Source organism: Monodelphis domestica, chromosome 1 (genome assembly GCF_027887165.1).
Source record: "Monodelphis domestica isolate mMonDom1 chromosome 1, mMonDom1.pri, whole genome shotgun sequence".
Taxonomy (NCBI): Eukaryota; Metazoa; Chordata; class Mammalia; order Didelphimorphia; family Didelphidae; genus Monodelphis; species Monodelphis domestica.
The window spans coordinates 503,125,714-503,145,973 of NC_077227.1; the positions used below are offsets into that span (position 1 = coordinate 503,125,714).

At 41.7% G+C, this 20,260-nt stretch overlaps 1 protein-coding gene and 1 long non-coding RNA gene across 2 annotated transcripts in view; one reads left to right on the forward strand and one right to left on the reverse strand.

Moving 5' to 3' along the window:
- LOC103095881 (uncharacterized) overlaps positions 1–20,260 on the forward strand; it is a 69,103-nt gene that overhangs the window by 13,983 nt on the left and 34,860 nt on the right. The window lies entirely within an intron of this gene.
- Positions 1,054–19,086, reverse strand: LOC103095597 (helicase with zinc finger domain 2-like). Its single transcript, XM_007475747.2, has 9 exons — positions 18,889–19,086; positions 13,277–14,433; positions 11,423–11,606; positions 11,154–11,261; positions 10,264–10,787; positions 9,078–9,716; positions 7,199–7,979; positions 5,891–5,966; positions 1,054–2,643 (listed from the first exon to the last, which is right to left on the reverse strand). Exons 2-9 carry the CDS (start codon positions 14,353–14,355, stop codon positions 2,258–2,260), a joined length of 3,777 nt encoding a protein of 1,258 aa, XP_007475809.2. The 5' UTR covers positions 14,356–14,433; positions 18,889–19,086; the 3' UTR covers positions 1,054–2,257.

Below are 20,260 nucleotides of genomic sequence, written 5' to 3' on the forward strand. Positions count from 1 at the left end.
TAATAAATAGAATACTATGCTAGTCTCTGGGGGAAGACATGAAATAGATAAGAGGAGTTCATTTCCCTCATGGAACTTATAGTCTAGAAAGTTTCCATTCAAAACTTATTGGAGCTTTTAAGTTATTGTTTCTCTTCAACTATTGATTCATCCCAGCTCTGATTCCATATTCTTTTATGGTATTTTAACCATTTTAACAGTTCAAAAAGCTACCACTAGGATTATAACTCACCTCCTGTTGGTGTGCAGTTTGCTTCTCAATAATAGCCCTTATTCTCTCTATGTAAAGCTATAATACAGTGAGTATACTACTGTTGTGTTCTTTTGGAAAGATGACTATTTTCTTGCAAATAGAGGATAAACTGCATGGCATTCTAGGCTCACTAAAATAGAATCATTGACTTTTTGAGCTGGAATGGAACAGAAGTCATCTATGGAAAAAAGAATTTAAGGTGGTAATTTGTTCTAGCTGATCAAAATTGTTTAAACAATTTTGAGTTCCAAATTATCTCCCATCCTCCAGCCAACTCCTCCAACCCATAGAGAAAGCAAACAATATGATACCCTTTATATATATGAAAAATTTTGAACATATTTCCATATTAGCCACATAGCAAAAAAAAAATGCAAGAAAAATAAAGTGAAAGAAAATATGCTTCATTCTGTACTCGGATTCCATCAGTTCTCTCTGTACAGTTGGATAGCCTTCTTCATCATGAATCCTTTGGAATTATTGCATTGACTGACCATTTTCTATAGTCCATCATCTGCCTCTGTGCCTCTGTCTATGACTGGTCTCCAATGCCTGGAGTGCTCCCTCTCTTCACTTCCATGTCTGGGAATCTCTCCCTTCTTTCACAATTCTTTTCCAGATCCACCTTCTACAACAGGTCTTTCTCAAGTCCCCTAGTTAGTACTCTTCACTTCCATAAACTGTTCTTGTGTTTCCTTGCTCTACAGGTAAATAGACATCACCACCCCCACTCCTGGTACACTATAACCTCCTTGTGGGGAGAGATGTTTGTTTTTTTGACTATATTTTAATTATGGGCAGTGGTTGGCACTGAAAAGTTTAATCAGTTTGTTACATGGAACTGGATTTAAAGAATGAGTCCCCTTAATGAATTTATTTGAAGTCTAGTCCATCTCTGGATCTGGCAATATAAAGTAGTATGTTTTTCATTGAACTTGAATTTAGAAATCCTTAATAACCCAGAGATGTTGGCTATGAACAGGTTTTTAAGATTTTAAATAAAAAGACCCACAGTTGCTGGTAGAAATAACATACCACAATATACAAAAATGTACAAAATGCCAACTTTCCCCAACAAAAGATCTGAGCAGACACTGATGGCAACTTTGAATTCCAGCTTTTCCAGAAAATGAAAAAAGCCAAACAAAACCAGCCTATTTGTATTTACAATGTGCATTTTATTGTAAACTTGTCTTTTGTAGATGTTTCCAGAATATTTATGATTTAGATCTTATTGGTACATCCAAAGAGGTACTTTGAGGACAGAGAAAATCTATTGCTTATGCACATCCAACTCTTTTAATGCTTCTTTCTTAGAATCAGTATTATGTATTGGTTCTAAGGTAGCAGAGTGATAAGAGCAAGGCAATGGGGGTTAAGTGCCTTGCCCAGGGTCACACAACTACAAAATGTCTGAAGGTTTGAACCCAGGACTTCCTGTCTCTGGGCCTACCTTTTTATCCACTGAGACACATAGCTGACCCACATCCAACTCTTTTAGTTAAGCCAGTATTTGTACACACAGGTGCTTCCAGTTATTGAAGACTCAGTTGTTAAAGGTGGTCAGGTTAAGTCTTGACTCCGAGTGGCTGTAGTGATGGCTACATTGGACAAATTTAGGCCAGCAAAGCTGCAAGTATGAAAACAATATTTAGTAATAAGTCTTAGTCTGTTATAACCCAGTAACAACATTTAACATACTATATATGTCATTCTTGGATTTACAAAGAGCTGAATTTCCTGCCATTATCTAAACCTCTAAGCTATTTCTGGCAACATGTAAGGCTAATTTAATCAGTTCATAGCTCCTGTAGGTTCTCTCTTGGACTGGATGAGTAGATATTTCTTCAACACTGATGCAGGAAAGCTTAAATACTGTTATAATGGAGAGAAGGTCGTTGATAGAATATCAAACCCAGCAGCAAATGCCACTAGTTCTAAGATATGTTCTTTTCTTCTTCTAGAAGCTCCTACAGTATAAGGTCAACACCAATGAATTCAGCATCAAACACCCAGGGAGGTAGTGACATTATGGTTATCCTCTTCCTCCTTTAAGAAGTCCTCCCTGGCTGCTGCACCAGAGATCAGTCTGTTTTGCCAGGCCAGGCACAGCAAGGAACTTTGCTCCACATCTGTCTTTTTGAGGAATGCAGGAAAAACATTGCCTTGCTCAAAGGTCTTTAGAATGAAGTCCTTCCATATTTCTTTGCAATGTCCAAAGGAACATAGGGCCATGGGATCACCCACAACAACCAGCTGTGACTGAGCCCTGGTCATCACTGTGTTTAGTAGTTGGGGCTCATTGAAGAATTCCAGATGGGTTGCTGAGTTGCTGAGCAGGCTATCCTGGGTATGTACTGTGCTGATGATGACTACTCGGAACTCACGACCTAGGTAAAGAACCAATTTGAAAAATCCGAATTTAGTCAGACTAGGGGAAAAAAAAAACCCTATAAGGGTAGAGAAGCCAGATAACCCTAAGAAAACTGGGGGTAGGGATAGGGGCAGAAGAACCTACCATGGGCACCTTTTACCATTGTAGAACAAAGAAGCAGCCAGAGCCAGAGCTCTTAGACATTTACCCCTGGGTCTTCATCTGAGGCCCTCCAAATAGGCCTAGTTTTTTGTTTTTAAGTATCTTCATTTTGTTAAATATTTCACAATTACCTGCAAATTTTTAAATTTTCATTTTCTAAAACTTTGAGTTCTAAATTTTTGCCCTCTCCTCCCCTACCTCTTAAAAAGTCAAGAAATGTTGATTATACATATGAAGTCATGCAAAACATATTTTCATATTAGCTATGTACATACATACACATGCAAAAACCAAGAAAAATATAGAAAGTTTAAAAAGTATGCTTCAGTCTGTACTGAGTTCATCATTTCTCTCACTGGAGATAGCATTTTTCATCATGGGCCCTTTGGAATTGTCTTGGATCATTGTCTAGAACAGAGTAGCACAGTTCATCATCTTTAAAATATTGCAGTTATGGGGGCAGCTCAATGGATTGAGAGCCAGGCCTAGAGACGGGAGGTCCTAGGTTCAAATCTGGCCTCTGCCACTTCCGAGCTGTGTGATCCTGGGCAAGTCACTTGATCCCCATTGCCTAGCCCTTCCCACTCTTCTGCCCTGGAGCCAATACACAGTATTGACTCCAAGATGGAAGGTAAGGGTTAAAAAAAAAATTGCAGTTACTGTGTACAATGTTCTAATTCTATTCACTTCGCTTTGCATCAGTTTACATAAGTTGTCTCAGATTTTTCTGAGTCCATTTTGCTCATCATTTCTTATAGCAGAATAGTATTCTATTATAATCATGTATTATAACTCATTTAGATTCTTCAAATGATGGGCAACCCATCACTTTCCAATTATTTGCCACCACAAAAAGAGCTGCTAATAATTTTTGTACAAATAGGTCCTTTTCTCATTTCTTTGATCTCTTTGGGATACAGACCTAGTAATGGTATTGCTGGGGCAAGGGCATGTGTGGTTTTTATTGTTTTCCAGAATAGTTGAACTAGTTCACAAATTCACTAACAATGCTTTAGTGAACCAATTTTTCCACATCCTCTTCTGCATTTGTCATTTTACTTTTGTCATGTAAACCATGTTACCTCAGTTATTTTAACTTGCATTTCTCTAATCAGTAGTGACTTAGAACATTTTTTTATGTGACTGTTGATAGGTTTGATTTCTTTTGAAAACTGCCTGTTCACATCCTTTTTTTTAAAACCTTTACCTTGCTAGGTAATGGGGGTTAAGTGACTTGCCCAAGGTCACACAGCTGGGAAGTGTCTTGAGGCCAGATTTGAACCTAGGACTTCCCATCTCTAGACTTGGCTCTCCATTCACTGAGTTACCCAGGTGCCCCCTCTGTTCATATCCTTTTACCACTTATCAACTGGGGAATGGCTCTTATTTTTATAAATTTGGCTCAATTCCATATATTATATATATATATGAAAAATGCAACCTTTAGTACAAATAATTGCTGTAAAAAAATTTCCCCAGTTTCCTTTTAATTTTGGCCTCATTTGTTTTGTTTGCAGAAAACCTTTTAAATTTCATGTCATTAAAATTATTCATTTCCCATCCTCTCCATCTATTGTTTGGGCATAAAAGCTTCCATTATCCACATATCTGACAGGCACATTTTCCCATGCTCCCCTGATTTATTTATGAGATCACTCTAATGTCTAAATAATTTGTTCATTTTTACCATATCATGGTATATGGTATTAGATAATGGTCTATATCAAATTTCTGCCAAACTTCTTTCCATTTTTCTAAGCAATTTTTATCAAGGAATGCTTGTCTCCAAAGCTTGGATCTTTGTTTTTTCCCCCTTGAAAGATTATACTCAGTTTTGCTGGGTAGATTATTCTTGGTTATAATCCTTGTTCTTTAGCCTTCTGGAATATAATAGTCAAAGTCTTCCACTCATTTAATATGATAGCTACTAAATCTTATGTGATCCTAACTGTGGTTCCCTAATATATGAATGGTTTCTTTCTGGCTGCTTGGAATATTCTCTCTTTGACCTCAGAATTCTAGAACTTTGCTAGAATATTCCTAGGACTTTTCATTTTGGGAATCTCTTTCAGGTGGTGACTGGTGAATTCTTTCAATTCTGTTTTGACCTCTGGTTCTAGAATATTGGTACAGTTGTATTTAGATTCCAGGATATCAGGACAGACTGGTGTTATATCCATGTAGTTTCTAGGCCAGCCTCCACTCACATTATTCTCTCCTTCTAACCTCTTTTGCTATGTTAAATGAGACAAATGTCTCTTCTTGACCTTTTGTTTTCCCTGTTACTCCAGATTTCAATTTGAGGTGTTATTTTAAAGTACTTGGAGGAGAATGTTGGGAGAGGCAGACTAAGTGCTTCCTCTACTCTGGCATCTTGGATCGACCCCTGGAAGTCCTCCAAATAGACCTAGTTCTGAAGTTATGCACTTTCTTCCTGTAGGATGAGGGTAATCAAGGTGTTTGACATCTAGCATCAAGAGCTATCTAGGTGGTATGATCTGACAGTACTTTTCTATCCCCACTTCCTACCTTTGTCTCCCCTCTGGTCCCAATGATAAGTCCTGATTCTCCCCTAACCCCACTGCTAGCTTATTTCTGGATAAAATGGAATGTAGACAAGGTCATCTCTCTAATCAGGCTAAGCAAAAAAGAATCCCTGCTTTGGTTATAAAGGGAACACAACACCCAGCTTCCTTAAGTGTCTATTCTTAAGGGTCTCTTCTACCTGTGGCAACTTAAGCCTGACCATAATCTTAGTATGAAAGAGGATACTGAAGGTTTCTATACTATTCCAGATTCACACATACCCTTGAGGGACAAATGAGATAACATTTGTAAAAGCCCCTAGCAAAGTGTCTGGTACATATATAAATGCTTATTCCCTTCCCTTCTCGTGTCCACAATATGTCTTCTTATGTAGGATTCTAGGCATTAGAAGACAGGGATCTTCCATCCATTGCTCAAGGTCCTGGCAAGAGGAATAGAAAGTGACCAGCCACTGAATGAGGTTCTAAATGATAGCTAAGGGCACCCCACCATCTCTTCTCTATTGGACTTAGTCATGCCACCTTCCAATTTTATGCCTCTTATAAGATACCTACCAGGTACATTTTCAGCATTCTCTACTACCACTTCTCCCAACTGCTTCTTCCTCAGTTCTTCCCTCAGTCTTTGTACCTAGGGAATAAAGCAATAGGGAGATGATCAAGCAGTGACCTCAGGCCAACATAAGCAAAATTCCTCAAGATTTCAACATCCTGTATGACCAAACCTGTATGACCAATGCCCAGACCTAAGCCAACCCCATCAGAACTATCTTAGTATGAAAGAGGATACTGAAGATTTCTATACCATTCCAGATTCATACATACAGTGACCCTTGAGGGACAAATGAGATAACATTTGTAAAAGCCCTTAGCAAAGTGCCTGGTACCTTTTTTGGGCCTTCTTTTGGGGGAAGGATCCTTCAATATATTCTTTACCTCCTTATCCAATATCAACTAGCACAATAAAAAGGTAAGCCACCTTTGTCAGTTCATTCCATAGCTTGCAAAATCCCACTTCCTCTAAGAAATCTTTTTTTTTTTTACCCTTACCTTCCGTCTTGGAGTTTATACTGTGTATTGACTCCAAGGCAGAAGAGTGGTATGGGCTAGGCAATGGGGGTCAAGTGACTTGCCCAGGGTCACATAGCTGGGAAGTGTCTGAGGTCAGATTTGAACCTAGGACCTCCCATTTCTAGGACTGGCTCTCAATCCATGGAGCTACCGAGCTGTCTATTGGGATGTTTGCTAAATGCAATCATTCTTCTACTACCTGTGTTTCTGCTGTGTTTATCTACAAAAGCTAAGGCTAAGGATAAGAACTAGACCTGTGATGCCATTAGTATTGGGAACTCTCACTTGAGGGAACCCTCTACCAATGCAGGTTGGCATCTCCTCTTAAAGAGTTGCCTAGAGAGCTCTGAGAGGTTAAGTTACTTTAACAAGGTAATAAAGTCAGTCTGAGTGAGAGCAGGCCTTGAAACTAAATTATACCACCTTCATTAGAACATGCTACCTCTTGCGCATGCTTATCTGCAAACACATACTTGATCAAGATGAATCACTGGACAGTGATGAAGAAGGACCTCAGAGCTCCTTTCTTTTCTACAGGGGTGAAAAGTTTGACCACAAAAAGATTAAAAGGTGATTACTTCTCCCCTTACCTTCATCCCCTTCCCTATCATATTGCTCAAGGATCATGTGAAGGATCATGGGGTTCCCAGAATTCATACTGGACATTTGAACAACTCTAGTTTGGAGGTGAGAATTGATAGATAAGGTCCTATATGCTTGTCTGCAAACCAAGATTCTATCTATTATTCCTATGGGAGAGAAAAGACAAAGAAGAAGGGAGGAGCTAATTACCTGAGAACCACTGGACACAACACAAATTTGCTTTTGATCAGGGCTGCCCCATTGGCAAACCCAGCCATGATAGAATTCCTGTACCCTCTTAATGACTCCCACTATTTCAGCCTTGTTTAACCATGATGTCATTGAGATATCTCTCTCAGGAGTCCCAGGCATATAGCAAAGCATAAGTGGATACTGCCAGGGATGTTCAGGAATTCCACTATCTTCAACATGGATTTTGCTGGACCCATAGAAATTGTGAAGCAGAAAGGGAATGATGGCTTTGGTGGTACGGTAATTTTTATGGAAGATGATCTTGCACTGAGAAGCCAATTTGTGAGTCTCCTGCTCGTAGTACTGGAACAGCCGGTTGAAAAGTGAATAGTCAGCAGATTTTCTGTCCCTTACGTTAAAGAGTGTGGGGGTCCTTTGCAAGTGGTCCCCAGCCAGGGCAATGCGTGTACCTTGGGTGGCATAGGCTAGGGGCATTATGGCTTCCCACTCTAACATCTGATCAGCTTCATCAATGAGGATGTGGGAAAAAAAGCCAGGTGGCACGCGAAGATTGTGGGATAAGGTGGTTGTAGTGACAATAATGGGGTGCTGCTCAAGCTCATCCTGTGTTGGAAAGCGGAAGGAACTCCCATCTTCTGAGAGGCAGCAATACTGCAGTGTGGTTAGATCTGTCTCATGGAGCAAGCTCTCAGAGTGTTTGACTCTCAGAGGCACAGCCTCAGTGTGTCCAGCTGTGGCATAGGAATGAAAGTATTCCCGAATGTAGACATCAGCAGCACTGCAGAGAAGAAACAGAAGAGTTCAGTCATAAGGCTACATACAGGTTTCCTTCAATAACTTCAATTCCCTTTAATAGGTATATCCTGCTTCCTGTGTTCAAGATACTATGCTATTTATTTCTGGGGATACAGAGAAAAGGGAAAAAAAAAGACAGCCTCTGTCCCTAAAGGAGACATTCTGCTGAGGAGAGGGGGAAGAGGTTTTGCTCTGAGCGAGGTGGCTCTGAAGGAGGACTGAGGAGGTTGCTCTGTTGGAGGACCAGGAGAGAAGGCTGGCTCTGAAGGAGGAGAATTCTCTGGAAACATTTCTTGAAAGGGGCTCTCTTGAAGGTGGAGCCTGAGGTTGGCATGAGAAGCCTTACCTAGAGAGATCTTGGGTGAGTGATAAAACCAACTGACTGATTTATTCATTCTTATTCCTTGCTTACTTTCTCTCTTTTTCTATTGATTAATCAGCATATTATAAATTAAATTTCTCTATAAAACCCAGTTGGCTTGGGCATATTCATAAATTGGGAATATATTCCCTGGTGACCATCTTATATTTATGTAAAACCAAGATACAGTAGAAAACATATTTGAGCGGTCATAATTGATATATATATTTCCCTTGCTCCCAAACATTTTAATTATCACAAAGGTAAAGTTTAAAAAGAATAAAAGGCAGCTTAGTGGTGCAGTGGATAGAGTACCAGGCCTGGAGTCAGGAAGACTCATCTTCCTGAGTTCAAATGTGACCCTTCCTAGTTGTGACCCTGGGCAAGTAACTTCACCCTGTTTACCTTAGTTACCTTAACAGTAAATTAAGCTGGAGAAGGAAATGGCAAACCACTCTAGTACCTCTGCCAAGAAAACCCCAAATGGGGTCATAAAGAGTCAAATATGACTACAAAGTGACTGAAGAACACAGAAAGAGCTATGTCCCATTTTCACGTTTTTATCTCTATTGCATCATATGCTATATATTACAATGTACAAGACTAGACTATACTGGACTATGCACTAGACTCAGCAAGTAGGCCCACAATTTAGTGTGCTCCTAGTAAATTAAGTGTTAGTTTAATTGAGCCCCAATCCTGACCGAAAGCCTGGCTTACCTGTTCGTGTAGGTACAGATCAACACCTTGGTATTTGGTTGTTTGATCACTTCTAGGGAAGCCCAGGCTAGTGTGTATGTCTTTCCTGTCCCAAATGAGCCACAAATGAGCAGTGGAGGCACTTGGGTCTTCTCACTGGCTGTGCCCGTGATATAGGAGATGGCCTGCTTCTGTTTTTCATTACAAGATATTTCCTGGGTAGGCAGCATCAAAGAAGGCAGAGAACAGGCAGGTATGTTAGGTATGACCACTCTCTCATCATAAAGTGCATCAATGGCTTGGTGCCACATCCCAAATACCATCCTGTCAATCTGGAACTGGATTTCCAGAAGCTGGGAATCTCTAATCTCAAGCCACAAAGAGGACCAGCAATGAGCTGGCAGAAGAAGCCATACATTTCGCTCTGAAGTGATATTGGCCTTCACCTGAATCTCATACACACGGTTGTCAGGGGAAGGGATAGGTGAGATATAAGCAGTGTTAATGGCCCTGCTTAGCAAGAAGCCATGGTCTGTGTCTGGTGTCAGGGAGCAAGGAATTTGTCCCTTGACATACACTTTCCCTTGTATGTCAAACTTCATGCCCATTGCCAAGGTCTGCACCTTGGAGATCAATGTGCCGTGCACCTGAAGGTTCAGTCTGTGGAAAAGGGAACAATGGGTTAGGGGGCTATACTTTTCTGGCTCTCTTCTAACCCACCCAACTTCCTCCTACATATTTCTGTTCTGACATTTCTTGATCTCCTCTGACTCTGATTATCTTAGATATCTGAGGGTATATCTCAGATAAACCGTAGAACAACTGATTCAAGATAGCTAATGATCATGATTGAGAAGTCAGCAACCTCACCCCTGGATCCTGACAGATCCTGACAGCAAAAGTCTAATTCCTGACATTGGGACTAGGTATTTTCCAATGTGCTTTTCTTGATTTCATACATAAATTCATTTGAATCTCACCAATCCACTTAGCTACATGGATTAGATATTCTTATCCCCACTTGTCAGATGAGGAAAATGAAATTCAGAATTGATACCACTTGTCTAAGGTCCTTTAGCTAACTAGTCATAGAACTAGGTCTCCTGGATTGTCATTGTCCTCTTTCTTGGGTTCTGTTTCGTGTCCTATCCCCCACCTCCAATCTCCCACCTTTCTACCCCAGCCAATGCCTCTCTCCCATTTTTACCTGTCCACCAGTTGTTGTTGAGCCTCCTCCTCCACAAACAAGAATTGGTGCATCCTGTCCCGATAGTTGGCTTGAGTTATAGGAATCTGGGCTGCAGTCATCAACTTGTAGTAGCCCAGTTCCTGGGAGCTCACATTGTACTTGGCTAGAAGTTTTACTTGCTCAGCTGTCCTGGCCACACTGGGTACCACACAGCGATTCCCACTGTGCCAGTGAGTCATTTCCAGAAGACAATCATGGTTCTGGACACAGGTGGGCAAGATCTCAGGGGCCACCTGCAGGCGTAGCTTCTGTACCAGCAAAGGTCCACGTTCAAAGGCAAAGGTCACCCACTGATCATAACTGCCAGAGGTGACACATTCCACATGCACTTCCACATGGAAGGTCATCACTGCAGCACCATATACCCGGAACCTAGAACCTTGGGCATAAGCCTGTCCTGGTGGAAGCCCAGGACCCACCAAGAAGAACACTGCTCCCATGTGATGTTTGAGGAGAGCCACACATCTCAGTGGTTGTCGATTCTATAGAGGGAGGGAGGAGAAAGATGGTGTAACCTCAGCAGTGTGGCTCATCTACCCCTACTTTTTTCTCCCTCTCCTTTTCCTTTCGTATAATCCCCTTCTTTTGCCCCAAAAGCCAGACCAGATTCTCAAGCCATAATATTTTCTTTACTAGCTGCCCTCAGATGTCAGGACCTACTCTAGCACAAGCTTTCTAGATCACTTAATTCCCCCTGTCCTACCTCTACTACTACAGCTACCCTATGACTACATCTGGAGTGACTGGGTTCCAGAGTTAGGAGGAGGATGCTTGATTAGACCCTTAAATACTAAGAGTACAGTGGAAACTTCACATATATATTAATTCCCCAACAAACTGTCACAAACCTTGGAGTGGATGATAAATTTCCAACTGCAGTGTGATTTCTTGTCCTCTTCCTGGCACTGTAGGGGCTGGCTACAGTACATGTTTATATCACCTACAGACCTTTTTCTCTGATGAGGGAAAGACAGGCACAGGAGGCTGTTAGTAGAAGAAATACTGCTAAAACCCAATCTCTACCCCAACTGTTTATGGGGTCAAAATTGAGACCTTCCAATTTTTCACCCCTCTTCTGAAGTTCCTCTTCATAGTCTTTTCCCTAAGTCTTACTCACCAACAACACATCAGTGCCACTGTCCTGATATTCATGAAAAAGCCAGTCCTGGGAAAAAAAGAATCCATGCTTCCAGGCTAAGTCCTCCCTCATCTGGACTGTCTGTGCCCGAAGAATCCATTCCTGTAGCTCTCCTAGGGAGTGTGCCTTGGCACATCCATCTTTGTATGGACACATATCCTGCCTGACAAAATTGAGAACCCAAAGATTATAGTCAACTGAAGAATGAGGAAAAGAAAAGCTTTGCTCTATCTACCCTTTCCCCATGCTGCCCCATGGAGTAGTATCAGACAGATGGAAAGCATCCTGGATTTAGAATCAAAAGACCTGAGGTTTCAAATCCCAACTGAGGCTTACTCTCCATGTGACTTTGAGCAAGTTCCAACATTTTGCCCCAGCTTCCTTGTTCTATAAAAGGAGAGGCCTGAACTCAATACCTATAAAATCTATTCCAACTCTAAAACTATGATCCTATGAGGCATAGGACACCCTCAATGTTCTGGTTTGGAAAGGGACAGAAATATGTAAAAGGAGTGATGAGTGTAGCCTTTTTTCCCCATAGGCATGAAACTTTAGCTTGGGATCTGAGGTCTGCTCCACTTATATGAAATCCAGGACTTTGGTGAGTAAGGAGAGCAAGGAGTTGCTAGGGTATCCAGTCTTTCCCCAGATAGCTGAGTCTTGGAAGGTTGGGGTTGGGATAGAGCATTAAGAGTAGACTGGGTCTACATGTAATATAATGGAAAGAATGCTAAACTCGGGTAGCTAGAATTCCGCAATTGGATCTGACGCTTTAAGATTACTTTCACCAGAGACAGATCACTTAAGCCTCTCTGTCCCCTCATCTGAAAAATTGGAAAATACTTGTCCTGTTTACTTTTTTTTTTCATCTTTACGTTGTGTCTTACTAACATAACAACTCTGAGAGAGGAGCAAGGGCTAGGCAAATGGGATTAAGTGACTTGCCCAGGGTCACACAACTAGGAAACAGGCCTGGAACTCTTTCCACTGAGCTACCTACATAACTGTCCCCCTGTTTACTTCTTAGAATTGCTATAAGGATGGCCAAATAACATTCGCTGTGAAAATTCAAAAACCATTTTTAGAATATAAGATGGCTTTCCTGGTCTCCCCACATCACTTTATCCCTGATAAGCCCCACACACTGCTGGGGACCTTTCTCAGAGATTAGCTTCCATTTAAATTGTGCATTTCCCTTTGTAGATACATTTACATTTTGCATGTTGCTTACCTGTTGTTTTTATATTTAAAATGTAGAATGTGTGCTGCTTGAAGGCAGGGATTGTTTTTTTTTTTGTATCCCTTGTACTGATCAGTGCCTGGCACTCAGAAGTGTGACTTGTTGACTGATTGAGAGTGAACCATGCACTATGCAGATATAGCTTGCTATTATGGAGTCAAGCCCAGTCAGCCTGCACAAAGAACCTTAATATTTGTTCATAAATAAATGAGAAGAGGAAGAGTGGGGAAAAAAGCTCCTTGGGAGCACACTCTAACTCTGCTTCCCTCCCTCCACAGTGCCTGGACTTAGGATGGGCCACACAATTTATGCTCAATAAGTATTTGCTGTAGCGATTAGATGGTTCAGTGGATAGAGAGCCAGGCCTAGAAATGGGAGGTGCTGGGTTCCAGTTAGGCTTCAGACTCTTCCTAACTGTGTGTGACTCTAGGCAAGTCACCTAACTCCAATTGCCTAACCCTTACCACTCTTCTGCCTTGGAACTGGTTCTTAGTATGTATTATAAGATGGAAGGAAAGAGTTTTTAAAAAGAAAAAACAAAAACCAGGTGTTTACTAAAGGAGAAGAGAAGTCTTCCACTTCTGGGGTCTTACCTGGGGCACAGTTTGAATTCACTGACTCCAATGGTGGGGGGCTGATATTCCCATAAGGCCCCCTTGTCATAGGACACTCTCTGTATATGCTCTAGGGAGGAGCAATGCTTCTTGAGACTCTCTTTAGAGCTGAAAGTCACATGGCAGGTCTGGCAGTACAGTTCAATTTGAGGTGGAAAGACTGGGCTCACATCAGCACTATCCTCACCACTGGTTCCAGCTCTTCCTTCAGATTCTATTCTGGCTTGAATCAAGTCAGGGCGAAACAGGTAGTCCATAGTCTCAGCTTCCCACACTGCCATCTCTACGTCACTATGAGCATATATGCAGTTGGTGGCCCCATACTGACATGGCTTCCCTTTAGATACAACCATACAATATTCTAGTAAGAGACGTCGCCTGCGGGGTTTGGGCCTGATCTCCACCATCTGGTCTTCACTTGTTCTATGTACCAGAATGGAGCCAGAAGACAAATGCTCTGGGCACATCAGGTTTGGAGCCCTGAGTGTCACCCGTTGAGGACAGCTCTCAAAGCAAGCCTTACAAATTTCCTGAAAGTAGCCTCCAAATTCTGCCCAAATTTTCTCGACTGTTCTTTGGTTCTTGGGATTCTGGCAGTGCCAGCTTTTTTGCACTCTTGCTTTTAGCCACAGCCTGGGGATACAGTTCTGCCTCTCAAAAGTCCAAACCAGTGCTTCCTCTGGGCTGCTGGCAAGTGTGCACTGGTTATGTCTCCTGCAGCCTATCCCAGGTCTGTAGTAGTGGCATTCTTCATAGCGTCTAGGGTTAGGGAAGATAGGCCTACGTCGGACCTTCCTCCACCCTTGATGTGGAGGAGTTCCTTTGACTCTTGCCAGGAGGATCTCCCCAGAACAGTGGTGATCTATGATTTGCCATATATATGTTGTTTCATTCATTTGCTTGGCACAGACTGAGCAGCCCACAAGGAATTCCAGATGGTTTTGGAGCTCTTTCAGAAGTACCTTCTGTCTGATCATGACTTCTTGTCCCAGGATGGTGGGGCTGGCAATGAAATAGCCAGACAGTCTAGGTAAAACTCCTTCAGGTACCAAAAGCATAAGGGCAATTGGCAGGAGGTAGAGCAAGGTCCTTGAGGTATGATCTTCGGGATCAGTTCCTGTACCAATTTCAAAATCCTAGGGAAACAGAAATAAAAGTCTGAATAGGGGTTTGAAAAGGGATGTAGGGCAGAGGAGATAGCTCCTTCAAGGTAACCGTCTCATTCCCTCTAAGTTTGTGTTAGGTATACCAGGAGAAGGGAAGTAGAAGCCTGGCCTTGTCCTGGAGAAGCCCTTTCACTCCACTGTATGGGAGGAAATAAAACCTAAAGACATACAATACTCTTCAACTAATAGTGGAAAACAGAGAAACTGTTAACTAATTGCAGCTCTGGGTACAAGGTATAAGGAACAATCATAAGGACAGGTAATCAGAGGTAGACAAGGTTAGTTTTGGAAGCTTAAACTTCATGAAGAAGCTAATTTTGGAGCAGAATTTGGAAAGCTAGAAGAACACTTTAAGTTTGAGTGTTTTTTTTAACAATGAAGAAAATAATTTTCTCTTTTAACCATCTATTTTTAAAAAAGGACAAATCACTGGCAGCCTGTCCTGTGAACATTTTTCTTTACCCTCAACATTGAAATGTCATCCAGGATCTCCCCAGGAATTCATGGAACAATTGACTTCAGATATGGGAGGGGAGGTTCATATGATGACCACTCTACCCTAGAGAAACAGGAGGGCAAGCAGACTGGCAGACAGAGTTCTGCTCAGAGCTGGGAAGAAAGCCAAAGTTTCCCTTCCACAAGTCTTTTTTTTTTTTCTATCTCCACCCCTGAATCCTAAAGGTTACTTCTCTCTAAAGAAAGAGATGTTCCAAACATGCAGAGTGCCAAACTGACCACTGACATCATCATTTGTAGTAAGTTGTCACCACCATCATTGTCATCATCTATAGTTAGTTAAAACAAGTTCTGACTGAAAGCAGTGGCAGATTTTATATTCTTGAGTACAAATTTAGAACTATAATCAAAGGACTCTAAAACTATGCATACCATTTAACCATCAATATCATTACTAGGTCTGTATCCAAAAGAGATCCAAAAAGGGAAAAGAACCCATTTGTGCAAAAATTTTATTTCAACTCTTTTTTGGGTTAGTAAAGAATTAGAAACTGAGGGACTGTTCATTAATTGGAGAATGATTAAACAAGTTGGGGTATGTGACAGTGATAGAATATTATTATGCTATAAGAAATGACAAGAATGATTTCAGAAAAATATGTTAAGACTTACATGAACTGATACAAAGTGAAATGAGAAGAATCAGAAGAATATTGTACACAGTGACAGCAGTATTTCTTTAACATCTGTGAATAACCTAACTATTCTCAGCAATACAGTGATCCAAGACATCACATAACTATATTTATTTTATTTCTTATTCTTTAATTTGAGATCTCTTCCACAAGATTACTGATATGTAAAGATGTTTTACATGATTACATATGTAAAATCTTTATCAGATTGATTACTATCTTAGTGAGGGAGGGAGGAAGGGAAAGAAGGTCAGAAGAAGGGAGAGAATTTGGAATTCAAAGCCTTAACATTTTTTTAAAAATTGTTTTTACATGTAATAGGGGGAAATAAAATATTATTTGAAAACTATTCTTGGGCTCAAAGATCATTGGAGTCAGTGACTGCAGCGATGAAATTAAAAGCCATTTGCTCTTTGGAAGGAAAGCTCTGACAAATCTGGACAGCATACTAAAAAGCAGAGACATTATCTTGCTGACAAATGGTTTTTCCAGGAGCAATGTATAGTTGTGAGAGATGGACTATAAGGAAAGCTGAGTGCTATGGAATTGATACTTTCAAATTGTGGTGCTGAAGAAAACTCCCTTGGACAGCAAGGAGATCAAATTCATCATGAGGTCAACTGCTGAAGCTTAAAACTTAATGAGTCACATAATGAGAAGACAGAACTTAATGGAAGACACCATGATTTTAGGAAAGATTAAAGGCAAAAGGAGAAGGGCATGGAAGAGGTTGAGACAGCTAGTGTCATGGAAGCAATGAACATGAGCCCTGTCAGACTTCAGGAGAGCATGAGGATAGAAAGACCTGGAGTGCTATGGTTCATAGGGTCACAAAGATTCAGAAGTGATCAAATCAACAACAACAATCATTGTCACCATCACCGTGACCTAAAACATCCACTAAGGTTTTGTAGGGAGATAACAGCCTTATCCAAAGGTCCATAGGGACTGATTTTTCAGTGACATAATCTCTCATTCTGCTCCTCCAGGGCTTAAGACTTATCAATTCATTCTACCAACTAGGAAACTGACACTCTTTTCAAAGCCTCCTGAATCCATTGAACTCTGGAACCAATATACTGAGCTTCCACACACAATTTCCAATAGAGGGGTGGAGGGACATAGTAAGGGGTCAAAAAGCCCATGGCCTTTCAGGAGCCCTACAACTAAGGAGGGCATCCACCTGGCTCGGTGGACATAGGGTTTGACTATAGTAAATCCTTCCACTTTCATATGTCAATGGCTGAGATAGGGAAGAAAAAGCAAGTGCTGACAGCTTTGGAGAGTCTTAGAGAATAGGCTAATAAATGATCAAGGAGACCACATTCCTGTCTCATTCCTGGGTTTTGCTTTTCCCATGCAATAAAAGTAAGTCCTTGATTCACCTTTTGTACTTCAGTTTTCCTCCCTGTGTAATGAATAATCATATTACTTTGGTTTTGAAGTAATTAGAACCAAAATCTTAAGCAGACTCACAGGACCATGTATGCATTAAATTAGTATTTAACTAAATCATACAACTCAAAACAGTGGCTATTAATCCTGTCTACTAATCCTGTCAGCCTAGCTGAGCCCCTCCCCTGCACTCACTCTACCCCTCCTTGAAGGTGTTGCAGCATGCTTCACTGAAACACTTGAATTCAAGTCAGAAGAGCTCCCTCTTCTCCCTTCTTTATCTCACATGACTCAGAAATCTCCCACTATCTTATCCTCCACCCCTGTCACTCACGAAGAGGTGCTCTGTCTCTGCAATGGCAAACCTACAATGTGCACGCTTGAGACACCCATTCCATTCTCCTAACCTTCTCGAGACCTCCAATATTACATCTCCAGTACATATTGGATGCCTCAGAACTATGTGTCCCATAGACATCTTAACTCAAAAAACAGAACTCAGTGTCTTTCTCCCCACCCCACCCCCAAACTCCTACCCATTTTCAATTGTCAAGGCCTGGAGATTCTACCTTGGTAATAGCTTTCATATAGTTCCACTTCCATTGTTTCACATAGCCATCATACTAGTGCAGTCAGCCAGACTGCTATCTACTCTCTTCCTTGAGTCTCTCCCCATTGGGATCTATCCTCCATTCAGTGGTCAGATTGATCTTCAAGTGCTGGTCTGATTATGGAATCCCTGACTCTATTCAGTAAACTCCAGTGGTTCCCTATTTCTTCCAAGAAATATCTTCCATATGTAAAACCCTGTTTGGTATTTAAAGCCCTTCACAGCCTGGCCCTCTCCTCACTTGTCAATCTTACTCACAGGTACTTTATGATTCTGAGATATGGTCCTCCTTGGTATTTCTAGAACAAAACACTACATCTCCCAACTCAGTTAATTTTCACTAGCTATCCTATGCCTGAAATCCTCTCCTTTGTGGCTTCTTTCAGATCTCAACTAAAATCCTACCTTCAGCAAGAAGCCTTTCATTGCTTCCTTAATACTAGTGCTTTCTGAAATTGCCTACAATTGACCTCGAAACTGTATAGCTTTTACTTGTAAAAAGTGGTTGATGTGTTTTCTTCCCCATTCACATGTAAGCTCCTTAAGTGAAGGGACTCCTTTTTGCCTCTTAGAATGCTAAGCAGCACTGTGCTTAGCACCCAGTAACCACCTAATGAACCTTGATTGATCTACTTGGCAAGTATAAGGACAGAGACACAATGTAGTCAGTAAAATAAAGATAACACACCCAGTAACACCCCCAAACTCAAAGTTTTCTGTTCATCTTTCCAGCTCTGGGAAGGCAGTCAGCTCTCCCCATTGCCCACTAGCAAAAATCGAGTGCGAGACAAAACAGGACTTCATATTTCAGGTCACTGCTACTGCAGGGTTGCCATATATATCCAGTAGCACTCAGGTCTTCCTGGGAAGGAATATTTTGCTCTGGAAATATTGCATCTTTTTTAAGTCTCTTGGAGGAGTGGATAAAGGATCAATGAAACAAACTATTTGTAACACAACTTATTTCTCAAGCAGAAATTATTTTTCCAGAAGAGAGTAAAAAAACAAGTCCCGTTAGAAAATCAGAGCAACTTTAACCACACTTGAAAGTGCTTTGATTCACCCAACTTACGGAGACTGGAGTAGTAAAAACCGGAACCCTGACCCCCTCTCTCAAACACCTCCCTGAAAAGAACAACTCTGTGGGATCCCCGGTTTTTCTGCTAGGGACACAAGGGAAGCAGGGGCCCGAATCGTGAAGCGAAGTCTGACTGGGAAGAGGAGCAGAGTTCATCTCTGCCCATAGCCAAGTCTGATACCTCTCCTTACCTGCTGCCAGGACCTAGATCTGATGATGCTCACAGTACGGAGCTCTGTCTAGCCAATCAGCTAAGTAAGCCTTGGCAGTAGGGCCCAGGTCGCCACGTGGTCCCCTTTGCCTCCGCTCTCCTTACTTCGGGTTCCGCTCCCAAGGCGATTCAAACTTCTGACAACTTGTAAATTTACTACCTGAGGCAACAATTCCAATTGGCCCACTCTCTCAGACCAGACTTCCCCTTTCTCCTTTTAAAGCTGCTCCCCTAGGCCCCTCCCTCCTCCCTGCCTCTCCAACAGTGCTTCTGGCCCCCACCTCCCTCACCTCTGGCTCCACCTCTTCCCCGTGCTCACACCTCTACCCCTAGCGCCTTCACAGCTTCTTCAAATTAGCGTCGGCAGTTCCCGCATATTCACAGTGGCCATCTTTTGAGGAAGCAGCCAATACAGCAAAAATGATGATCTCCAGTTGGCGTAAGGAGTTGCACCTGGGGTACCGCAGAGCAGAACGTGCTGGGGGGTCCCAAAGAAGAACTAAGCTGGGGTCATTTTAGAGGGTCAAAGTCTCAGAAGGCCAGGCTGCATGTGTGAGGGGTGTAGGACCGTACCAGGTTTGACTTGGTAGGTTGCTTTGCATAACAACCAAAAGCCCTTAGTTAAGAAAGCTGGGGAATCCTGGGAAGGGAGTGTTGAGTATTTACAAAATAGTCTGAGGCTGGTCAATGTTCCATCGTGGCTGACCCTTCTCGACGCCATATGGGGTTTTCATAGTAGAGTTACTGGAATGGTTTGCCAATTCATCCTCCAGTTCATTTGACAGATGAGGAAACGGAGACCAACAAGGTTATGGGGTTTGTCTAGAGACACAGTTAGTGTCTGGGGTCAAACTTGATCTCAGGTCTTTTCAATTCATAGGTGTGGAAACTGAGACTAGGTCTGACCTTCAGTCAATTCTAGCTGGATTCAATACCTCACAAGCAGATATGCATATCTCTTTGTCTCTGTCTCTGTTTCCCCTCTTCTCTCTCAGCACTTGTAAGGACCCTCTTTCCAAGGGGGCAAATGCTTTGCCCACAGGTTATCTATGTGTATGTTTATTGACACATACTCAGAAAGAGCCAGGCACACACTCCCCATAGACCTTAATTTTTAAGGAACAAAGCTACTATACCTTCACAAGATGACACAATCAAACTCAGGTCTGTTATAGATCAACTCACCTGAAATCCCTATGTCAATTCCTAGCACCCAACTTCTAAATTATCTTGGACTTTGCTTAACTCAACCTCTATATTGCCAGATTATTTCTACCTTGAACTCTCTCTGACTCCTTTCCCTCCAGGGCTTCCATATTAATCCCAACAGCCAAACTTCTATTATCATCTGA

Coding starts and splice junctions, on each gene's coding strand:
- LOC103095597 (XM_007475747.2), bottom strand. CDS start 14,355: ATGCTTTTGGTACCTGAAGGAGTTTTACCTAGACTGTCTGGCTATTTC. Junction 11,262..11,422: donor GTGGCACTGATGTGTTGTTG/GTGAGTAAGACT, acceptor TTCCCTCATCAG/AGAAAAAGGTCTGTAGGTGA. Junction 10,788..11,153: donor AATTTATCATCCACTCCAAG/GTTTGTGACAGT, acceptor CTCCCTCTATAG/AATCGACAACCACTGAGATG.